At 38.2% G+C, this 22,735-nt stretch overlaps 1 protein-coding gene across 4 annotated transcripts in view; it reads left to right on the top strand.

The window, feature by feature from the left end:
• Window positions 1–22,735, top strand: part of RIC1 (RIC1 homolog, RAB6A GEF complex partner 1) — an 87,360-nt gene that overhangs the window by 34,084 nt on the left and 30,541 nt on the right. The window contains exons 3-10 of one of the 4 annotated variants that reach the window (XM_084772260.1): window positions 6,781–6,867; window positions 7,442–7,549; window positions 11,934–12,076; window positions 12,338–12,474; window positions 13,812–13,903; window positions 15,284–15,372; window positions 21,283–21,427; window positions 22,427–22,475. In XM_084772260.1, the coding sequence (XP_084628386.1) occupies window positions 6,821–6,867; window positions 7,442–7,549; window positions 11,934–12,076; window positions 12,338–12,474; window positions 13,812–13,903; window positions 15,284–15,372; window positions 21,283–21,427; window positions 22,427–22,475 (810 nt within the window). In that variant the 5' untranslated portion in view covers window positions 6,781–6,820. Of the gene's footprint in view, window positions 1–4,936; window positions 5,070–6,780; window positions 6,868–7,441; window positions 7,550–11,933; window positions 12,077–12,337; window positions 12,475–13,811; window positions 13,904–15,283; window positions 15,373–21,282; window positions 21,428–22,426; window positions 22,476–22,735 lie in introns of those variants that run through there. The other 3 variants (XM_084772261.1, XM_084772259.1, XM_084772258.1) reach the window with 3 other exon arrangements.

The following is a 22,735-nucleotide window of genomic DNA, read 5'->3' as shown; positions in this document are numbered from 1 at the left end:
ACCTTGGTGGGCACCAGCACACATACTTATGTGGGCACATATGCACATAAAGAACAATAAAATCTTTTTAAAGAAAAAGCCGAGGAGTGGTGGTGCATGCCTTTAATTATTATGAAAATGCCTTTGCTTCTGAGTTTTTGACTCAAAGTCTATTTTTTATATCAAACCTATCCAGTCTGAGCATCATTTTTCATCCTTTGACCTTCAGCCAGTTTGCCTTTGTTTCTGAGTCCCTTCTACACAAGTTAAAAATAACCATTTTATTTATTGTTGTTGTTGTTGTTGTTGTCATAAGTAGTAGTGATGTTTCATTATGCAGCCTTGGCTGGCTTAGAATTCTAATTGAACAGGCTGGCTTTGAACTTTGGGTGATTGTCCTGCCCTTACTGAGTGCTAAGATCTCAGGTGCACACCACTGTGTTACAGTTACTGTTACTCTTTAGAAAAAGCACATTTATTATTTTTGTGTTTGTGTGTAGAGGTCAGAGAACAGCTTGTGAGAGTTGATCTTGTTGTGCCATGTGTATCCTGGGCGATTGGAACTCAGGTTCTCAAGCTTTCTGAAAATGTCTGCAGTGCAGAGTCATTATCCCAGCCCTCTTTGTGTTTTGTGTTTTCTTTGTAATTGCTGCTGTCCTTTTCTTTTTCTGTCATTACACTTTTTGATTCACATCTGGTTTGTTTTCATTGTACATTGTAGCTGCTGTGTTAGTGATTGTCTTGATTAGCTAACATCTTGTACATATAACTGCCTAGTCTGAATTGGTAACAATTGGCTGTCAGTGATCTATACAGACTAGATTTCTTTATTGCTCTGTACCTCTCCTTTTTATGGTGCTGTTGTCACAGATTTTATTTGTACATACTGTATGATTAGTGACACAGATGCATAAGTATCGTTTTATGCACCTGTCTTTCAAATCATAGGAATAAAAAGCATATTACCAGTTTTGATATTTACCTTTATAATGATCCTTTTTTGAAAGCTTTTTAAAACCACGGCTTTGAGTTACTATTCTTGTCCCCACTCATCACAAAAGGCTTCATTTAATGTCTAGTATTTATTTATTGTTTAAGACAGATTCCCTTAATTTTCTTTAGATCCCTACACTTCTTAATTCTCTTCCAGTTTTTAGGAATGCTTTGTCCAAATGTCTTATTATTTGTTGACTTTTTTTTCATCTGTAAAATATGTTATTCTAGTACTTTCTGGCCTCAATAGAATCAGATAAGAAAAAGTCAGTTATGTTGAGGACTCTTTATATGTGAAAGAGTCACTTGTCTTGGTGCTTTCAGAATTCTCTTTAACAGCTTGAATATTATATACCTGTTTCAGTCTTTTCAAATTTATCCCACTTGAAGTCTGTTAAGTTCCTTACATGTTTAGATTTTTATACTAATCAAATTTAAAATAATTTCTGTCATCTTCTTAAATATTCTTCCTATAGAAATTTTCTTCCCTTGCTTTTGAATGCCTCTTCCACATATGTTGATATGCATAATGTTGTTCCCACAAGTCTTTAAAATATTTTGTTTTTGACAGCCTCATACACATATATAGTATATTTTAATCATATTTACTGCTTCTTTACTCTCTCTTGTTCTGCTCCCCTTCCCAATTAGACCCCTTTTTATTTTGCATCTCCACTTCCTGCCTTTTTGTGACCCATTCTGTTAAATTCGAGTTGCTTTCATGAGCATAGATTTGGGTTTATGCACAGAAATATACTTAGAAGGTAGTTGGATGATCATAACATAACATAGCCATGCCTGTTTAGCCAAGCAACAGTACTGGCCTCCCCCAAGGGGCTGTAACCTTCCATTCATAGTCACTTGATTGGGTTTACAGTAGCAGACATGAATTCTCTCCTATAGAATGGGTCTGAAATCCAATCAGATTTCAGTTGCACTCTACAACAGTTGCAACACTATTGCACCACTGGGCATATCTTGCCTGATAATTTAGTTAGGAACTATGAGCACTCAAGAGTCCACAGCTGGATATAATTGTTGATGCTTTTTCTCCCCCAGCGGCCTGCATAGCATCAATTGGCACTGAATATTAGAAAGATGGACGCTTCCAGCTTAATTCCAACTTGATTTCCCTATGTCTCGGAACTGAAATTTTAATTGTCTTCAATAATAAGTTGTTACAATATAAGTCTGGTAAACAAACAACATAGCCATAGTTCTCTTAAGCATATTCAATTTTTTAAATTTTTTCTGCCTCTCAGATTGAATAGTTAATAAAATTACTGATGTAGAATAGTTACAAAAAATTGTTGAGTTTTGTTGTACAAAAATTTAAAGATTGTCAATTACCTGTTTAAGTATGCCATTCAGCTTAAGCAAGTCCACATGGTACAGTTTAAAAACTGTATGATGTGTTGAATGCTGGCTCTCAAATTCTTTCCCCAAAAGTAGCACAAATTCTTTACCTTTGTATTTTATACTAAAGTAAGTCATACTAGCTTTCTGTAAGTAGGCAAGAAGCCACTTTTTCAAAATGCTCTGATGTGAAAATTGGTCTCCTAGTTAACTTCTAGTCTCTACTGCCCATGCCTTCATCACTCTTCAGCATTCATCTTAAAATTAATGTTTATTTATTGCTTAGAGCCTAGGATTGAAACTGCATGTTCAAATGTCAGTTCTTATTAGTTCTATGGCCACTGAGGACATTGTTTTATGCGTGTAAATGGTTAGCATTATTTTCGTGCCATCAAGGTACCCTTCATAAACAGGCTTCATTTTATTCTTCCAGCTTCAACTTTCATGAGACTCTTCCAACCATCTGTTGTTATACTTTATCAAATTACTATAGCTGTAAAATTTTTTCATTAGAAAGTTAAGTTTTGTCACTGTAATTTTTTTTTTAATTGTGTGCTTGGGAGGTAGAGTAGAAATATTTCTATGAAGTTTTTGTAATTTAGAAGTCATTGGGAAACTAATATTTATATAAATTTGATTTAAAATATTATTCCTCATCTCTAATAAGTAAAAAGGATTTATATAAAGAAAAGGAGAGTTTCCACTTTAAGGTGAAAGATACTTGACAATCAACCCAACAACAATTTGAAATATTTGTCTTTAATGAAAGCTAGAGATGTCTCTAACCAATCTTTAGCTGAAAATTAGAAAAGTAAATAACTTGAGAGGATTAATCTGACTGCCTGAAAGAACTGACAGAAGTCACCATATTTGCATGCAGATCCAAAAAGGCTGGGAAATTAGACAGACTACTAACCTAGGATACTGTCTACATGCAGTGAGATAAGGGCCATGGGTTCCTTGGAGAAAACCTAAAAATAGAGTAAGGATTCCTCGCTTTTCATTTTTCAAGTACAGGAACTTGTATGGCTGCGCCTGAGGGATTGAGCACACAGAAGCACGAGTGTGGGGGTGAAACACTAGAGAGACAGTGATAGTTCAGCAAGCCCCACTCTGTTCTTTGGCTTCTGTCTTTCCTGCTTAGAAAAGTTATTTAACCAAAAAGTCATTTAACCAAGAGCAAATCTAGACTTGCTTAGACAAGTTATTTAAGAGCTAGTAGTATTTGAGGACTTTAGCAAAGAAGGCAGTTGGACATGATGCTGAAGTCTGCCAGTTGGCAAACCCAACCACACACGTGGACTTCTTAACATTTTAGTGTTGATATTTTAAATTAAAGAACCAAAGATTATTAACTACTTTAGGAAAGTTTCCAGTGTAGGAGACTTGACAATAGAAGGAGGTGTGTGGGGTAACTTAAAGGAAGAAGACATGCAGAAAACAAAAATATTTGGAAGAAATGACAGTTGATCACTTCAGACATATAATTGCCTAAAGAAAGTTTGGGGAAGAAAAGTACAGAAGAAATATATTCCACCACAAAAGCTTTGAAATTGAAATAGTTGAAAAGCCATGTGTATAGGTATAAACAAAAAGCACAAATAAGAGAGAAAAACAGAAAATAGGTTAACAGGAAGTTCATTATCTAACTTAACAAATTTAAGAAAAAGGTTACACTCTATCACAAATCCCATTAACGTATTAAGGAAACAAAACGTTACTATCCCAGACCTACACAAAGATCAAACAGGTCAAGTGCTCAGCGCAGTGATGTTGGTTCAGTGCTTATGGAAAGCCTATTACTTTTGAAAGTTTAGAACCTACTAAAAAAAAAAAAAAGAGTAAGGACTTTGGTATTGATAGGAGAGGGACAGAGATGAGGCAAGCCTGCTCTACAAAGTGAGTCCAGGACAGCCAGGGCCGTTACACAGGGATATCCTGTCTGGAGGGGAAAAAAAAAAATCTTTGATAAAAATGCCACTGCGAGTGAGAGACGTTTCTCAGTGTTAGAACACTTACCCAGCATGTACAAGGCCCCACACTATTCCCAGCACACACTTAGATGTGCACTCATATTTTAAAAACATTGCATCCTGGAATAGGAGTTATTTTCTTCAGTGGTGTAGCCATTGACAAATGAATAATGTGCTCAATAAATAACCCCCACTGATGCACATGCAAGCAACCATAGCTGAACTACAGTGGGAAGGCGGGAAAGCATGGGTCAGAGTAGGAGCGGGCTTGTTGGGAGGATGAAGGTGTTCAGTGAAGGGATGCAAACCATAATGCATTAAAGAAATAAAAAGCACTTCTTGGAGTCATTTAACCAAGAGCAAGTCCAGACTTGAATTCTCTACTTTATGTTCCCTCTGTCCGTTCATTTTATGAGTCTGAGTCTGCACCTGCCTGAGGGCTGTCTTGTGAATCAGTTTTGAACCTGCTTGTCTCTATGTCTGTGTGTATCAGTCCTAGTGTGTGCCTGTCTGATGTATGAGCTGTCTGTATGAGTGTGTGTTGTCTGTCTGTCTGTGAGTGGTGTGACTGTCCCTATTAAAGGGCTTTGCTCTATATTGAACAGCATAGAAAACATCACATGGAGAAAGAATGGGACACTGTACAGAAATCTTTAACAGAGTTTTACAAGGCATTAAGTCGCTGGCTCCACCTGATCCCTACTGACCAAATAGCAAACATCATTGTTATCAACCAGTAACCATAAATGGTTGCTTTCAACCTTTATGGTAAGTTTTAGGAAGTTGCTTTCAACTTCTCTATCTGCTGCTTTCAGCAAAGATATGCTTGTAATATCTGAGTCGGGGCATGGAACACTACATAACTTAAGATTATAGCTATGCAATAGCTTAGGCTATAAAAGTTGACTACATAGGAAATCCAAGCCAAGTAAGGTTGATTTTTGAGTTGTTCTCTTAAAGGCAGGTTAAACAAACATGCTGAGCACACAGTGGCCAGCAGTCTTAAGTCTTAGAGGACTTCAAGATATATTATTAACTTCGGCTGTGAAGTCCAGCAGCCAGTCTTTTAGGATGTAAGAGATATTTTCAGAATATACATCACCACAAGAAGGGACACGAAAAAGGGTAATGGTTGAAAATGACCAAATTTTACTTTATATACACATGAAATTGTCGAAGACAAAAAATGTATGTAGACAACGTAACATGAGATTGTAATACAATTTTGAGAGGTGGAGGCAGGAGAATCATAGATTTGAACCTGTGAGACCACCACACACACACACACACTATGGGAGGGCAAAGTTCTTAAGGTACAAAGGGAAATACATTGCTTTGAGCATGTATAACATAATTTTTCACACATAAAAGAGTATAACACTCATCCCCCTCACTAGGTTGTCAGCGTCACCCTTTTCACAACATACAGTTTTAAAGTGACCATTCTTTAGGTGCCTTCAATTTAACTCAGAGCTTTCTCTAAGGTTGGCCTGTTATCAAAATCTTCAGAGACTACTTCTTTTTGTCCTATTTCATAAGTCTTCCAGCACTATTTGAATTTTGAAATCTTGTTACTTTGAAAAAATAAAATTAGCTTTAAAACCACATAGACTTGGAGACTGTCCTAGGAAAGTAACCACAGAGTGCACAATAACCACTTCAAATGTGACTCTGGTAAACTAATCACTCATTTTCTTTTTAAAGACTGGATCATTAAACAAACATACCATGTGCACACAAACCTTAATGGATAAATATCAACTAGCTTAACCTGTCAGACATAGTAAGAATCAAATATTCCTGGTCACTGCAATACAAAATGACAGTAAACTATCATCAAGTTTAAATGTGGGTTGAGGGAGGCGGCAGGGAAGAAAAGAAATCCACAGTTAGAAAGTAAGAAAAAACGGTTTCTGAGCAGCAAAGTAATTTTCACAAAAACTAGAAACCTCAAAAGCTATTGGTCTCCTTCAACTCTTTGCATTTAACTGTGGTAGTATTACATTGAGTTGTAGGATTGTAAGTGATTAGAAAGAGAAATGATGTTAGCAGGACAGTTGTTGACAAGATTAGTAGCTGTCACAAAAGATACTATGTTGGTTAGTTTTCTGTCAACTTGACACAAGCTTGAGTCATTTTGGAAGGGGAACTCTCAGTTGAGAAAATGCCTCCAAAAGACTGGCCTGTAGGCAAGTCTATATAGAACATTTTCTTAATTAACAATTGAGTGGAAGAGTCCAGCCCATTGTGAGTGGTATGTAAGAAAATAGGTTGAGCAAGACATGAGAAAGCCATCACTCCTTCATGGTCTCTGCTTCCATGTTCCTGTCCTGGGCTCCTTCTCTGATTTTCTTCGATAATGGACTGTGATATGGAAGTAAAAGCAAAATAAACCCTTTCTTCCCCAAGATGCTTTTGGTCATGGTATTTGTTTATCATAGTAATAGAGACCCTATATAACTATCAAATCCCCATACAGGCATTGAGAAGGAATCATAGTCTGGTGAAAGCATACACCCATGCCAGGCGAAGATAAGGAATCACGACAGTTCTGTAGTCTGAAGAGGTGTGTGCTCTGTTTCTTGGCATTGACCTATGTATTCTTCTGCAGCCATTAATCACTATGGATTTAAATATGTATACACCATTTTGTTATTGTCAAGTTATTTATGAAATATTTAATTATATCCCTGAATCTGATATTAATTCTAATAAATACATACAGAATAAGAATCAAAGATAGGGTGTGGAATAAGATGAAATGAATGAACAGTTTGGACCGTACACCACTACATATGGAATGATGAATTGCTTCTGTTACTTCCTAGCTGGGACTCATAGTCATTTTAAACAAAATTGCTTCTCTTGAGAGTTCACCTTAAATTTTCCCTTCCCCTCTCTCCCTCCTGCTTTTTATTCTCAGTCCCCCAACACAAGTTTGTTACTTAAACATACTTACATCTAGTTAATATGTAAATATATACACTGTGATAGAATTCAAGTTTGGTCTTCACTTTTGAATCTATAGGGTGAGCACCTAGTCCCTTAAGTTTGGCTATGTTGTTTAATTGAGTGTATATTAGTTATAGAGTGGAGGCAAATTTAATATCTTTGTCTTAACCTTGTGCTATTTCTTTTAGAGGAAGTCCACAAATGAAGGGGATACCTCATTTTAAGGAAGAACATTGTGCCCCAGCATTAAATTTAGAAATGAAAAAAATACTGGATTTGCAAGCACCCATCACAAGGTATAGTATGTTGATTAAGTTTGACTGGTTTTTTTTTTTTTTTACCACAAAAGATCATGTAGTTGATTAATCATATGACTCACAAGAAAACTGTTTATATGCCAAAACTTATATATTGTTTGATTGTATGATATGATAACATGCTAGAAAGATCTAATCCAATCATGTGTGTTGAGGAATAGAGGAGCTGTCTCTTCCTACAGCCCACATGTTTCTTGGAAGTGTATGCACACTGGAAGAGCATCAAGCTTTCTGATTCTAGTGTGAGTAAAGCTTGTGACGAGGCAGTGAGAAATGCTAAAATATAGAAAAGTCTATTTGAGTCAATGATTTTTTTCAAGTGATTTTTCAATTTAATTTTATCTTAATTGCTTTGTGGTTGACCTTTTAGTTGTTACTTAAGACAACCGCATATTGTTTCCTCTGCACATACATATGATTTATAAACAGTGTACAGCTGTGAAAACAGGAGTGAGGATCATTCCTGAAGAAACTTCCCAGATAAACTGTTGAGTAAAAACCAAGGTGTGTATAGTGATAAGAATATTAGGTTTTAAAGGTATTAGACATTTATTCTAGAAGAATACTTAAGCTAGTGGTCAGGTTTTAGAAACAACTTTTTTAAAAATAGCTGTCTTTCAAAAATATTGAGCCGTGGGGCCAGGAAGATGGCTCTGTAGGTAAAAGTGTTTCCAAACCTACTGACCTGAGTAATGCCTGCTGCCCCCTCCCCCCAGGACCCACATGGTGGAAGTAGAGACTTGATTCCCACGGTTGTCCTCTTCAGTCATGCACCATAGCATGAACAAGCACGCCATCCCTCCCCCACAAATAAATAAATAATAAATGTGAAACAATTTGAAAAATTAAAAAGACTGAACATTTGACTATAATATGAATCTTCTAGACTATATAAATATTATTCTATTTTTAAAAGACCTTTATGATATATAGTTCTAACAAAGGGTTTCTTTCACCATTTCTATTGTTAAAATAACACTGGAACAAACTGTGCAAAATTGGGGTGCAAGTGGTGAGCTGTTGTCATTGCCCTATTCAGATTGTTTTCTTATTATTTAATCTCATCATTGAAAAAAAGTCTTTGTTATTTGCTTAAATGTGATTAAAGTGAACAGTTTTTAGTTTAGCATATTCATTGTTATCTGAGATTACTGATCACCTCAGATTCTATCTGTTCAAGATAGAAGCATTTTCAAGAATGTGACTGGAGATGAGTCAGTGGGTAAGAACATTTGCTGCACAAACATGAGACCTAAGTTCCAATACTCAGCACCCACATCCAAATGGTCACACACAAGCCTGTAACTTAAGTGCTCTGGTGGGCAGAGAGAGTAGCTAGGGATTGCTGGCTGCTAGCCTCGCTCCAGCCAGCGCAGGACCCGTTCTCAGGGGAGTAAAGTGGAGTGTGATAGAGTAGTACCCTCCTCGGCCTCCGTATGTGTATGCATGGATGCACGCGCACACACACACACACACACACACACACACACACACACATGCACACAAAATTAAATTAAAAAATTAAAAGACTGTTACTTGATGCAGAATGAATTTAAATGTATGTAGGCACTAAATGGGGTGAAAGGATACAGCTTGGCTTTATGCCCTCACCTGGTGGTAAAGCCATGTAACACATGGAAATAGGGTAGAAAAAGAGACTTCACAAGAAGAGTTTCTGGGACTAGAAGTGTAGCTCGGTCGCAGAGCCTGTTTTCACCGTGCTCAAGGCCCGGTGTTCAACCCCAGCACCACCGAAGGGAGGGGAGGAAGGAATTGTTTCCAGTTCCTGTGACTGTGCTGGGTATTTTATTTCAACTTGACACAAGCTAACGTCATCTGAGAGGAGGAAACTGTATTAAGAAAATGCTTCCATAACACTGGGTTGTAAACAAGTGTATAAGGCGTTCTCTTAACTAGTTGTTGATGGGGGCTCCTGGGTTCTATAAGAAAGCAGGCTTAGGGAGCACAGTGAGCGAGCCACGGCCTCTGCACCAGCTCCTGCCTCCAGCTTCTACGCTGTTTGAATTCCTGTCCTGACTTGCTTCAGTGATGAACGGTGATGTGGAAGTGTAGGCCAAATAAACCCTTTCCTCCCCAACTTGCCTTTTGGTCACAGTGTTTCATCCAGCAATAGAAACCCTGACTAAGACAATGACTTTTCACCTATGGAAGAGTAGGTTCTGCAAATTCAAATGTTTGTCAGTCTCAGTTTTTCTCTCAAACTTCCAAAGAAAGAATTTTAAACAACACTATTATCTGGTCTAATACATACTTCTTGGAAAGTCCCTATACACTTGCAATATGAGAGAAAGAGACACTGAAAGTCTGTATAGTCAGCTATTTTCTATTGCTAGAACCAATGTAATCAATTAAAATTAGGAATAGTGGTTATAATATTGCTTATAGGAGCAAAAGTACAGTTATCTTTTTATTATCAATTAAGTAAAAAGTAATGGTTATTATTAACTATCCATCTTTTGTTATTGCTTGAATACAGAGAATGTTTAAATGACAAAAATTTTTTATTATGAGTTTTAGTACTTGGTTAATCAGAAACACTAGCCTACTTCAAGTTCTAAGTGACAGCGTATGATATGTGCATGATTTTCCTTACTAGCCATATTAGTACAGTTCTTTAGAACTCAGTATCCTAAATTGTACGCCTTACCACTAAGGATGATATTCAGAATATTATAAGAAGCAGGACAGCATGAAAAGACCTAATTTGTTGGGCTTGACATTTGTACTGAACATTAAATGAGAATGGCAGTTGGCTTGGGATAAGGCCCAATTTTATACAGTTTTGAGAAATATTCCTTACTTTAACAACTGGCATTAGCTGTTGTTTAGTTTGTTTACTTTTAATTGAATGAGGTAAATGTGTATCCTATCTTATGTAGAGATATCTCTCTCTCTCTCTCTCTCTCTCTCTCTCTCTCTCTCTCTCTCTCTCTGTGTGTGTGTGTGTGTGTGTGTGTGTGTGTGTGTGTGTGTGTGTGTGTGTTTTGGGGAAGATAGCCATCTGTTTCTCTCCATCATATTCTTTATTTTATTTTTTTAAATTGGTTTCTCAAGATGGTGTTTCTCTATGTAGCCTTGGCTGTCCTGAAACTGGCTATGTAGACCAGGCTGACCTCAGACTCAGAGATCTGCCTGCCTCTGCATCAGAGGTGTGCACTATTACCACCCGGCTCCACCGTACCATTATGAGACTGGGTTACTCACTGAGCCTGGAATCGAGTGCTTTGCGTAGGCTGGCTGGTCAGCAGATCTCAGAGATCTGCCTATCTATGCTTCCTCACATTCCCAGCACTAGGGTTACATGTAAATGCCACCACACTTGGCTTTTTATATGGGTACTAGGAGTCTGAACTCAGATCCTTATGCTTACTTACATATGGAACAGACTCTGGTCTGTCCCAGGGAGAGAGCATTGCAGAGAGAGAGGGATGGACTGACAAGTGCATGGCCCTGGCTTTACTCAGGTTGGAGTCACCAACAAAGCTATCTTCTCAGGCTTCATTTACACGTCTTTGTTATTTATATCACAATTATTTTAAGTGATTATCTGCAGGTTCAACATGGTGATTATATAATAGTCTATTTATATTGATGAATTTTTCTTTTTCTACTGGTTTACATTTTCCTATCTGTATGTCTGGTCAGTTGTTGTTGCAGCTTTGTTTATTATAATGTAGAAGTTATGAGCTCTGAGTTTTCAAATGTTTAGTCACTGTATGTGGCTCCTGTTAATCAGATTATACATTTCCTACTTTTGAAAAGTTTATTAGACAGTGGTAGAGGATGCTTACATGTACGTTCTGTGGGTTCAGTTTGTCATCCTCTGGTTAGTTGCCTGTGTTCCCTTTCCTCTTCTGTACCACCAGTCACACCACACCGACTCCTCATTCTTCTTTAATTTGTTGCCTCAATATTTCTATTTTTTAATCTAGATTAAGTTAGAATAAGGTTATAGATATATAATGTTCTGTAAGTATTTAATGATCTGCTTTGCTAAAGCGTTTTCCTTTTGTTGTTTTTGTTATTTTGTTCTAGGGAACAAAGTCTCACTGTCTAAATTCCTGACCAGCCTGGAACTACACTGTGTAAACCACACTGACTTCCCCCACCCCTCTCACTCTCTGTCTGTCTCACTCTCTGTCTGTCTCTGTCTCTGTCTCTGTCTCTGTCTCTGAGTCTTGCTATGTAACCCTGGCTGGTCACTTTGTGGACCAGGCTGGCCTTGAACTCACAGAGATCCACCTGCTTCTGCCTCCTGCATACTGGCTTGCAGAAGCTTTTTTAAGTTTTTCAGAATACTGTCTTGCAAGTTAATTGACTTGAGTTGCTTGGTTCCCTCCAGTTTGCAGTCTGTGCTGGAAGATCTCCTTGTTGCAACTTCTGATGGACTTCTTCATCTTATTCATTGGGAAGGAATGACAAATGGAAGAAAAGCTATCAATCTCTCTACAGTACCATTTTCAGTAGACCTTCAATCATCTAGAGGTAGTTATACTTTGTTTTTTCAAGACAGGGTCTCTCTGTGTAGCCTTGGCTGTCCTGGACACACTCTGTAGACCAGGCTGGCCTCGAACTCAAAGATCTGCCTGCCTCTGCCTCCTGAGTGCTGGGATTAAAAGCGGGTGCCATCAATGCCCAGCTAGTTATATTTTCTATATGAGGTAGAACCATTTTAATATTGGGCACATGGTAGTACCTGAATATATGAAATACTAACGTGTTAAGTATTTATGTGGTTTTCATCAGTAGGTTCATTCCTCGGCTTTGCAGATGTGCACATTAAAGATATGGAATACTGTGCCACACTTGATGGATTTGCTGTTGTGTTTAATGATGGTAAAGTTGGATTTATTACACCAGTGTCGAGTAGATTCACGGCAGAGGTATGGATTATATATTTTGAATTATTTTATTTTGCATATATTAATTTTGCTTTGTTATTAAATCCTGTGGTCTCTTAGTTCACATAATTCTTATTCAAACTATCTTGACAGTTGTGTGGTTTCTGATGTTATCTTGGGGAAAACAACCATTTGCTTTAATCTTCTGAAACCCCAACACATAACCACAATCTCTCCATTACTGTTTTAATGGGGCTTTTAACCATTTTTATATATTAGTCAGCATGTAAATTCTGTTTATACCAAACTGTATAATATATCAATGATTAGTTTTTCCTTTTCTGCAGATTTTTATTTCCACTGAAAGTTAATAATTATTTTGTTCTTTATGTTTAGTTATTCTGTATGTATATGTATATGCCTTTGCTTATGCACACATGTATGTTCAGGGTGTGTGTGTGTGTGTGTGTGTGTGTGTGTGTGTGTGTGTGTGTGTTTGTGTGTGTGTGTGTGTGTGTTCTGTAAGCCAGAGGACAGCCTAGGCTACCATTCCTCAGCCACTGTCAATCTTGCTTTTTGAAACAGGCTCTCTCATTGGCATAGAGCTTGCAAAGTAGACTAAACTAGCTGGCCAGTGAGTCTTAGAGACCCACCTGCCCTTGCTTCCAGCACTGGGATGACAAGTCCATGCAACCAAACCTGGCTTTTCACATGGTTTCTGGGGACTCAAACTCAGACCCTTATGCTTGCACAGCAAGCACTTTACCGAATTAGCTGTCGCCTGCCTCTACATTAGCACATTCTTATTTTACTTCTTTCGCCCTCTCCCTTTTTGTCTCCAGTGCTCTTTACAAGGGAGCCCTGTAGTCCTTTCCAGACAATATGAGTACCTGACTACCCCGACACTGATGCTTGAATTTTGGAAGAGTTAAAAACTAGTTTACACCTGGATGTTCACTGTTTTGCTCAAAGGAAAAATGTTCAATTTTCTATTGTAATGGAAGTTGGGTCTCTCTCGGCTGCTCACATGGGCTATAATGTGCTTCTTAAGTACATGTGAGCCAGCGCTGCCATTCTTTTAGAGGCACCAAATCCTCAGCCTTCTGTGTGCCTAACAGTGCAAAGTGAGCTACTTCTAAGCATGCTTTACCATTTGTGTCTTTCTCAACTTCTAAAAATTGCTAGTGCTTTCCTTTTTCTTTGTTTTTATAACTTTATGCTTCTCGAGGGAAAACATGTAGATGATAGTCTTTGTGAGAGATTTGTTATGCAGATGAAGACAAATGATATCTTGTTAAACTGAATCTTTATTGAATGAGTATTACTGAGCTGCAAGTTTAGGGGAACACTTTTTAAGTTTTAACTTTTTCCTATTGTAGCAACTTCATGGAGTTTGGCCACAAGATGTCATTGATGGGACTTGTGTAGCAGTAAATAACAAATACCGACTGATGGCATTTGGTTGTGCAAGGTAATTGGCAGAGACTTTGGCTCTAAGTTAAACCTAATCTTCCTTACCATGCCAGTTAGTTGGTGGTGGCAAACACTGTTGATCCCAGCACTCAGGAGGCAGAGCAGGTGGTTCTCTATGAGTTCGAGGACAGCCTAGTCTACAGAGCCAGGGCTATACAGAGAAAGCCTGTCTGTGGGGGGAAAAGATATCTTAACACACTCAGGGACTTGATTATGCCTGTCGTAATTATCAGTCATCTTAATATAAAATATAAAGGTGTTTTATTATTTTGAAACAAAAGTAAAGAACAGATTTCAGAGGGTAACCATTTTATTTGCAAAAGTGAGATGTTTGAACTGTAGAAAGTTGAGATAGAAATAAAAAAGCTAAGATTTAGGATCTTTATTTTTAATCCTTTAAGACAGGCATGTGAGGGAGGGCATCCTCCTCCTTTTGCAGCAGTCCCTCTCACTTGCATGGAGCTCACTAAGTAGGCCAGGGCTGTCAGCCAGTGCTGGGCTCTGCCCCTCCACCTCCCAGCACTGTCATTACTGGTGTGCACCATTGGAGCTGCCTTTTCACCTAGGTTCTGGGGATTGAACTCAGGTCCTCATGTTTGTGTGCCATGGACTTTACATTGGTAATTTTATTTAATTATGAATATCCTTAAGGCTCACATATTAAGTCAGTTTTTTGCTGTAGTTCATATATTGGAGAATTTTTAAATAAAATTGAAACCCAAACATTGTGACACATGTTTATAATTCTAGTACTCATGAGGCAGAGGGAAGAGGATCATGAATTTGAGGCTGTTGATTATTATTATTGTAGTCTGGGCTACATAGTGAAGTCTAGACCAGTCTAGAGTGCAGAAAAGAAGGAAAACATTTTATGTTCATGGCTTCGAGTTGTTCATATTTTATTTAGAATTTTAAGATGTGTGGGCATTAGTATATTTTTCCTGTGTTCTCCATTATGTTTTTCTCCTAAAGCAAGTTGAAGAGGAGAGTGTCTGTGTGTGAAACACGCACATGTGTTTGCTGCCTGGGTTGCATACTGCTAAATTAGTTCTTTCTTTGAGGATTATACATAGGAAATTGTATGAATAGACCAGCTTTTTTCTTCCTTGTGCTGCTGTGTTCAGGTTAGTTCCATTGTTTTGCAATTATATACAGTAATATAGTGAACATTGTCTGCAATTCCTGGAAAATGTTAGGAATCTCCAGAATATCTAGAAAGGAAATGGCCTGTGCACTTGCTCACACTGATGAGGTGACTAATTATTTACAAAATGGTCTTCTACTTTGTACACCTTTTGCTAGAACATCGATTCCCATGATAGGGCCTTTTCTATTTATTTTTGTCATTTTTCACTAAAAGTGTCATTTGTTTTCACAGTGGTTCTGTACAGGTTTATACAATAGACAACACTACGGGAGCCATGCTGCTGTCTCATAAGTTAGAGCTTACAGCAAAGCAGTACCCTGGTGAGTATTTGTAAAGTCTCTCTTGACCTGTGAGGTTAAATTCCAGCACTGCCACCCCTGCAGTGGATGGCTGAAACCATCGGTGGTCGTGAAAAGCTCTGCCTGCTGCTTGTCCCGTGCACACAAAGGCCTGTAGGAAAGTTTACTTATAAATTGAGTGTAAGAAAGACACCCTACATGTCACTCTCCTCACTGCTGTGACAAATACCTTACCAGAGCAACTTAAGAAAGGAGGGCTGCGAGGTTGGAGATGGCTTCGCAGTAAGAGCACTGCTGTTCCTCGAGAGGCCCAAAGCACACACATGACAGCTCACAACCATCTCTAGTTCCCGTTCTAGAAGGTGCTTTCTTTTGGCTTCTGCAGGCGCCAGATGTGAAAGTAGTCCGTAGACATACATTCAGGCAAAACACCCATACATGTAAAATATTTTTGAAAAAGGAAAGGGCATGCTTTGGCCTACAGTTTAAGGATGGTAACAGGAACACAGGACAGCTGGTCATGTCCTGTCTGTTGTCAGGAAGTAGAGAGAGATGAATTCTGGTGCTCAGCTTGCTTTCTAATTTTTTTTTTAAAGTGTGTGGGGGTTTTTTTGTTTTTGTTTTGTTTTTTAAGATTTATTTACTATTATGTATACAGTCTGCTTGTACCCCTGCAGGCCAGAAGAGGGCATCAGATCACATTACAGATGATTGTGAGCCACCATGTGGTTGCTGGGAATTGAACTCAGGACCTCTGGAGGAGCAGTCGGTGCCCTTAACCTCTGAGCCATCTTTCCAGCCCCATGCTTTCTAATTTGTATTCATCCAGGGCTCCTGCGGTGGAGTGGTGCTGCCCAGTCTCAAGGAGGCCTTTTCGGAAACACCCTCGTGTATACCCAGAGATGTGTGATCCTGTCAGGCTGACAAAGCAGTCGGGTCTCGCTTTATCTGATCATCACACAGTGCATGCATTTACTGGACTATCAATGCATTCCACAGACAACACTGTTCAATAAGTGATAATGAGATAGAACAGCTGTAACTAGCATGGGGCCTTTCTCTCAGACACCTCTTTTTGGGGAAGTATGTAGGTTCTTGTCTGTGTCTGCTATACCAAACTTAAACCCTCAGGTGTCACAGTACTAGATTTAATCTATGATTATATTTTATATCTTGTTTCAGAAGACTCAAAGGGAAGCCTTTTTAGAAGTGATGTCCTTTTCTCTTAGCTCAAGTTGTTAATATAAGAATCTTGGTAGCCTCTCCTCCACTGGCAGATTAGCATCTCCCTCCCTCTACACACACACACACACACACACACACACACACACACTCTCTCTCTCTCTCTCTCTCACACACACACACACACACACACACACACACACACACACTCTCTCTCTCTCTCTCTCTCTCTCACACACACACACACAGACACACACACACAGACACACACACACACACACACACACACAGACACACACACACAGACACACAAACACACAGAGACACACACACACACACACACCAGTTTTTCAGTGCAAACCTATTTTCAACTCTAGGCCACCATCCGAAAACTAAGAATGACAGCTGTTTTGGGGAGGGGAGCATGCTAAGATCTTCATGTCGGCTTAGTATTTCCTAGTGTGACATGTCAGTCTATATTTTCTGCTCATATCTTAAACACACAGGTTTAATGCCTTTTCTGTTTTAATAGTATCTTTATTACATACTAGAGTCCAAATGTTTGAGGTATGCCAGCAAAACCAGTACAAGCTTCCCTTTCATCATTTTCACAGGAGATTTTTTTTTTTAAAGACAGTCTTTCACACATTAGCCCAGGCTATCTGAAACTCACTGTGAAGCCCAGGTTGGCCTTGAGGTCATAGTATTCATCCTGCCTCAGCCTCCCAAAGTCAGCATGCAATTTTCTTTTTTAAAAACCCTTCTTCACCTTTTTAGTTATCACAACTTTTCATGTTCTCTTTTATGTATCTAAACTGCTAGCATTACCCTTGTGCTTTGTGACTATTAAGAAAAACAAGGGTTACTTGAACACAAGCTCTGCTGTATTGAGACAGTTTGTCTAATTGAATTCTGAAATTTTCACTTCTTGAATTTTTTAATTCAATTAAAAATTAATCTTGGGTAATTAAGTGTGAAAATTGAAACCACAGATTTTGAGGAGGAGCTACTGTGCTGGTAATGTAGTGCTTACAAAGCTCACTTTAAATTAAGCAATTCATGCTCTAATTAAATACTGTTACGACACATATGATAAGAACCTGACCCAAGAATTTGTGTAATTAAAGAGGCACCTGAACTATCCTGTTATCCCTTCATCTCGTTCTGATCCTCACTTGTTTAGCTTTAGCCTGTTTTTCTTGTCTAAGCCTTTCTGTAATCTTTACCTGATCTTAGTTTATTCTCTCAAATGCAGAGTATCAACCACATGTTAGACAGTGTTCTAAATGCTGGATGCATCATAGTAATAGGCAAAACTGGACATTCTTGATGAACCCTGACTGAATCTGTGCTAGTCACAGGATTAAATCTATACTTTGTGTCAGTAGAAATACTTTTTACTAAGACTAAAAGAAAAAAAATACTATGACTATACAATCTACTTTCTGAAAAAGCAAGAAATCCAGAGGCCAAGCTCCTATTGAACTTTTTTAACCTTTCCCTCATGATCATAAAATAGCCTCTGAGATCCAAGCTTTATTTTGCATTTGCCTCAAGAAGAAAGCAAACAGGTCATGTCCTGACTTTTGTCTTTAAGGCGGGAAAGCAGAAGGTCCCCAGAATTATCTTTTTCTACTCCAACTTTATACTTCTATCTAACTGGCCATAGTGAATTTTTTTTCCTAAGCTTTTTCGCATAAGTGGGCAAAAGAAAAGGGTAGCCTTGGTATCGGCTTCTCTCTCCAGCAGGGTCTCAGCACTGTGGCGTATTAAGACCTGCCGAGTCCCATCGTGCTTTGTTGGTTTGCCCCGGTCCACCTCTGGTCTTAATGCGGGCTATGCCAACAGTTTTGTTCGCTAAGTTACTGAGTCTAATCTACTTAATGAGTATCTAAAAAGTGCCCATAAGTACAGTGATATTTTATCTTATTTTTAAACTTTTTTTTTTTTTTTTTTTTTTTGCTATTGAAATAGGTACACTTACTAGATTAGAAATAACTGCCCACATTTCTGGTTTTAAATTGAATTTCCTTGGTTGAGGATGTTGCTCAGTTGGTAGACTGTTTGCCATTCATGGCTTTTGTTATTTTTCAATACTGCTTCAAAGTGAAATTTGCAGAGTGTGAAAATTCACCTCTATCACCTATTCTGGAAAATTCTCAGTCATTATCTCTGAGTATTGGCTTTCTCATAGTCTTGTTTTCTGGAGCTCTAATTAGATACTTGCTGCATTTTTCTACATTTCTTTTATCATGGCTTCAAATTTTTAAAATTTCTCTAGACTGATTTTTACAATTTATTTATTTGTTTGTTTCTTGTATTTTTGCTGTCTGTTTCTAAATGATTAATTTTCTCTTCAGTTACGCTACTGTTCTGCTTAGTTCACCATTGAGTTTTACAGTTAGTTACTGTGTTTTTATTTCTAATACCCTTGGCTCTTCCTCATCATAGTCCTCTCATTTGTATGTTATGTGTGTGTTTGTGTAAGGCTAAAGGTTGACATTATGTCTTCCTTGGTCACTTTCTGAGTTTTTGAGACAAAATTTCTAGAGAAACCTGGAGCTTGCCCAGGTCAGCTGGACTGCAGGCCAGCAAATCCCAGAGATCTTCCTGTTTGCCTCCCCACTACTGAGGCGGCATGTAGCACCATGCCTAGCATTTATGTTGGTTCTGTGGGCCAAATTTAGGTCTTTGTTTGTTTGTTTGTTGTTTTCTGTTTTTCGAGACAGCCTGTCCTGGATTCACTTTGTAGACCAGGGTGGCCTCAAACTCACAGAGTGCTGGAATTAAAGGCGTGAGCCACCACACCCAGCCAAAATTAGGTCTTAATGCTTACAAACTGAGCACTTTATAATCCAAGCCATCTCCTAGCTCCCTTCTCTTATTTCATTTGTTATTGAGGAGGGAGGAAATGCACATGCCACAGCAAGCTTGTCAAGGGCAGAGGACAACTTGAGAGTTGGTCTGTCCCTCACCATGGGTTCTAAGACCCAATCTCAGATCCTTGCACTTGACATGACAAGTAGTTTTCCCACCAAAGTATCCCACCAGCCCTTCTGTTTCTTTAGCTATAAAAACAGTAGTAATTTTATATTCTGTCTCCATTAATCTTAGTACCCAAAGACTTTGACTCTGCCTCTGCTTTGACTTCTTAGGATTTGTTTGCTTATGTATTTTAGCATTCTTGACAGTTAAGTTTGTGGATGCTTCAGGATTTGGATTGTCGTGTATTTTTTTCAGAGATCACTTGTGTTTCTACACTGCTCTGAACCATTTGCATTGCATTCTCTGTACAAGTGTTTATTTTTCTTTCAACTACATTAATTACACAAATTATAAATCATGGTAAAGATTGAGTTTATGTGTGACTGGGACTGTTGTGGGACTTTAGTTTCTGTCCTATATAATGAATGAAACATGAAAAACTCCCATCCCTATCTACATGGCAATTTATCTCTTATTCTCCTTTGTATCATGGATGCAGCCTTTTTAATCTCAGCATTACCAGGGATCCTTATTAAATTTCGTGGTATGGGCAAGCTCTGAACTTTATCTCCTGACCCTTCACATGCTGTGTGAGTCACCAGTCATGATAAAAGATTCTCAGAGTTTGACAGATGAATTGGGAGGGAAAGTACTTTATTCAAGTATTTTGCGACATTCATCATCGTAATTGTTTCAGTGTGAAGAATCATGTAGGCCATCATCTGACACACTAAAGAAACAGAGTCATGTACACTATCATCTGGCACACTAAAGAAACAGAATCATGTACACAATCATCTGACACACTAAAGAAACAATCATGTACACTATCATCTGACACACTAAAGAAACAGAATCATGTACACTATCATCTGACACACTGAAGAAACAGAATCATGTACACTATAATCTGACACACTAAAGAATCAGAATCATGTACACTATCATCTGACACACTGAAGAAACAGAATCATGTACACTATCATCTGACACACTAAAGAAACAGAGTCATGTACACTATCATCTGACACACCAAAGAAACAGAGTCATGTACACTATCATCTGACACACTAAAGAAACAGAATCATGTACACTATCATCTGACACACCAAAGAAACAGAGTCATGTACACTATCATCTGACACACTGAAGAAACAGAGTCATGTACACTATCATCTGACACACTGAAGAAACAGAGTCATGTACACTATCATCTGACACACTAAAGAAACAGAATCATGTACACTATCATCTGACACACCAAAGAAACAGAGTCATGTACACTATCATCTGACACACTGAAGAAACAGAGTCATGTACACTATCATCTGACACACTAAAGAAACAGAATCATGTACACTATCATCTGACACACTGAAGAAACAGATATTTGCTCCCAACACTCATTCTTATCATGCCCATTCTGGGAAGTGTTGGCTGCAGCCTTACCTCCATTTTACAGAAGCTGCTTCATACAAAACAACAAACTTTGAAGATTACACACTGGTAGGCATTCAAGTTAATCACGACAGAGCCAGCCTTCTCTTCCACAATTCACCTGTGCTCTGAGGTGTTCAGGTTAGATCAGGCCAAGGCTAACGCTGGCCTTATTTTTGGTACCCTCCATGGACAGGATTCATTCTAGGTAAAATTGAAGTAGTCCGTGCTGTTCTGCTTGTTCGGATTTGAACATAAAGCTTATTAAAAAAAAAATACTAGGTATTTTTGTGTAACCTTTTTACCCTTCGCACTATCTTTTCACAGACATTTGGAATAAAACAGGAGCTGTTAAATTAATTAGATGGTCTCCTGACAATAGTGCTATAATAGTAACCTGGGAATATGGAGGTCTGTCTCTGTGGAGCGTGTTTGGAGCCCAGCTGATTTGTACACTTGGAGGAGACTTTGCGTAAGTGAAAAAAAAGAAAGAGAATCTTTAAATAAATAATGCATTGTTTCCGTGGCAGCTCATATATTCAGAAATGCAGACCATAGAACTACCCTTTTTTAATTAAAAAAAACCCTATTTCACTCTTACATATTTTAATAGGATTCAAAACAGTAGTATACATTAGAGCTTATGGTTACATTATGTGCGCATCAATGCACTTGGCCCATATTTTACCTCCTTCTCACCAAGCAGCCCCCTCTGTCATATGTGTGTTTGTATTTAAATCTAGACTGCACACATGATAGAAAACATGCAGTGTTTTGCCTATCATTCCTCAGCCACCAGGACCCTCTCATTTCCTCATCTCTTCTTTTTTCCAGGACCGTCATTCTCCCCTCAGAGTCCCCCTCACTGTCATGTCCCATATGTAGATTTTGCATAAAAATGGAAATGGGATTGTTTGTCTGAGTTTGGTATTTTTCACTTAACATGGCCTCTAGTTCCATCCATTCTTATTTAACTCTTGTACCAAGACAGTTTGTAACGCTCAGGTTTAATTTGTTGAGAATATATTGATTCTTTAAACATTGACCCTCCCAAAACTGACAGCTGATTTAATAAAAATGTACTTACTGATCCTTTGAGCTTGGTTGTGAACATGTCCTCGTGTTAAGATTTAAGGCTGACCACTAGACTTGTAGTATGCACCTTTAATCCCAGCATTTGGTATGCAAAACTAGGGGGGTCTCTATGAGTTTGAGGCCAGCCTGGGCTACATAGCAAGACCCTGTCTCAAAAATAGTACTATGAAAAGCAAAACCCAAAGTGAAAGTGACTGCTCCTTCAAGATAGAATTATGTGATAATGCATGGGTGATTCAGTTTTACATACTATTACGTATTCTTATTTTAAAGGAATAAGGTCAGTTTGATTTTCTTTTTCTTTTTTTAAAGCTGAAGCTAAGTGGTATGTGTTTGTATGTAACTGGAAGACAATCAAGTTTCTGTTCTGTTTCAGTTACAGGTCCGATGGTACCAAAAAGGATCCCCTTAAGATAAACTCTATGGTAAGTACTTTCTCTTTAAGAGCAAGGATAGCTGGCGAAGCTCAGGTCTTCTTTCCTTGACTTCACATTGATCTCATAAAATCAGAAAGCAATTTTGTCTCTGCAGGTTTTTTTCCTGTATAGTTCATTTTTGGTGAAGTTTATTTATTTGTGTGTTTAAGATAGGGTTTGTTACTATGTAACCAAGGCTGGCCTCAAATGATGTAGACCAGGCTAGCCTTGACCTAACAGTCCTCTTGCCTTTGCCATTACAGTGACCT

Source organism: Acomys minous (genome assembly GCF_964271855.1).
Source record: "Acomys minous genome assembly, chromosome: 2".
In the NCBI taxonomy this organism is placed as follows: domain Eukaryota; kingdom Metazoa; phylum Chordata; class Mammalia; order Rodentia; family Muridae; genus Acomys; species Acomys minous.
Note: the sequence above shows the minus strand (reverse complement) of the source record. Positions and strands in the feature narration are given on the sequence as shown.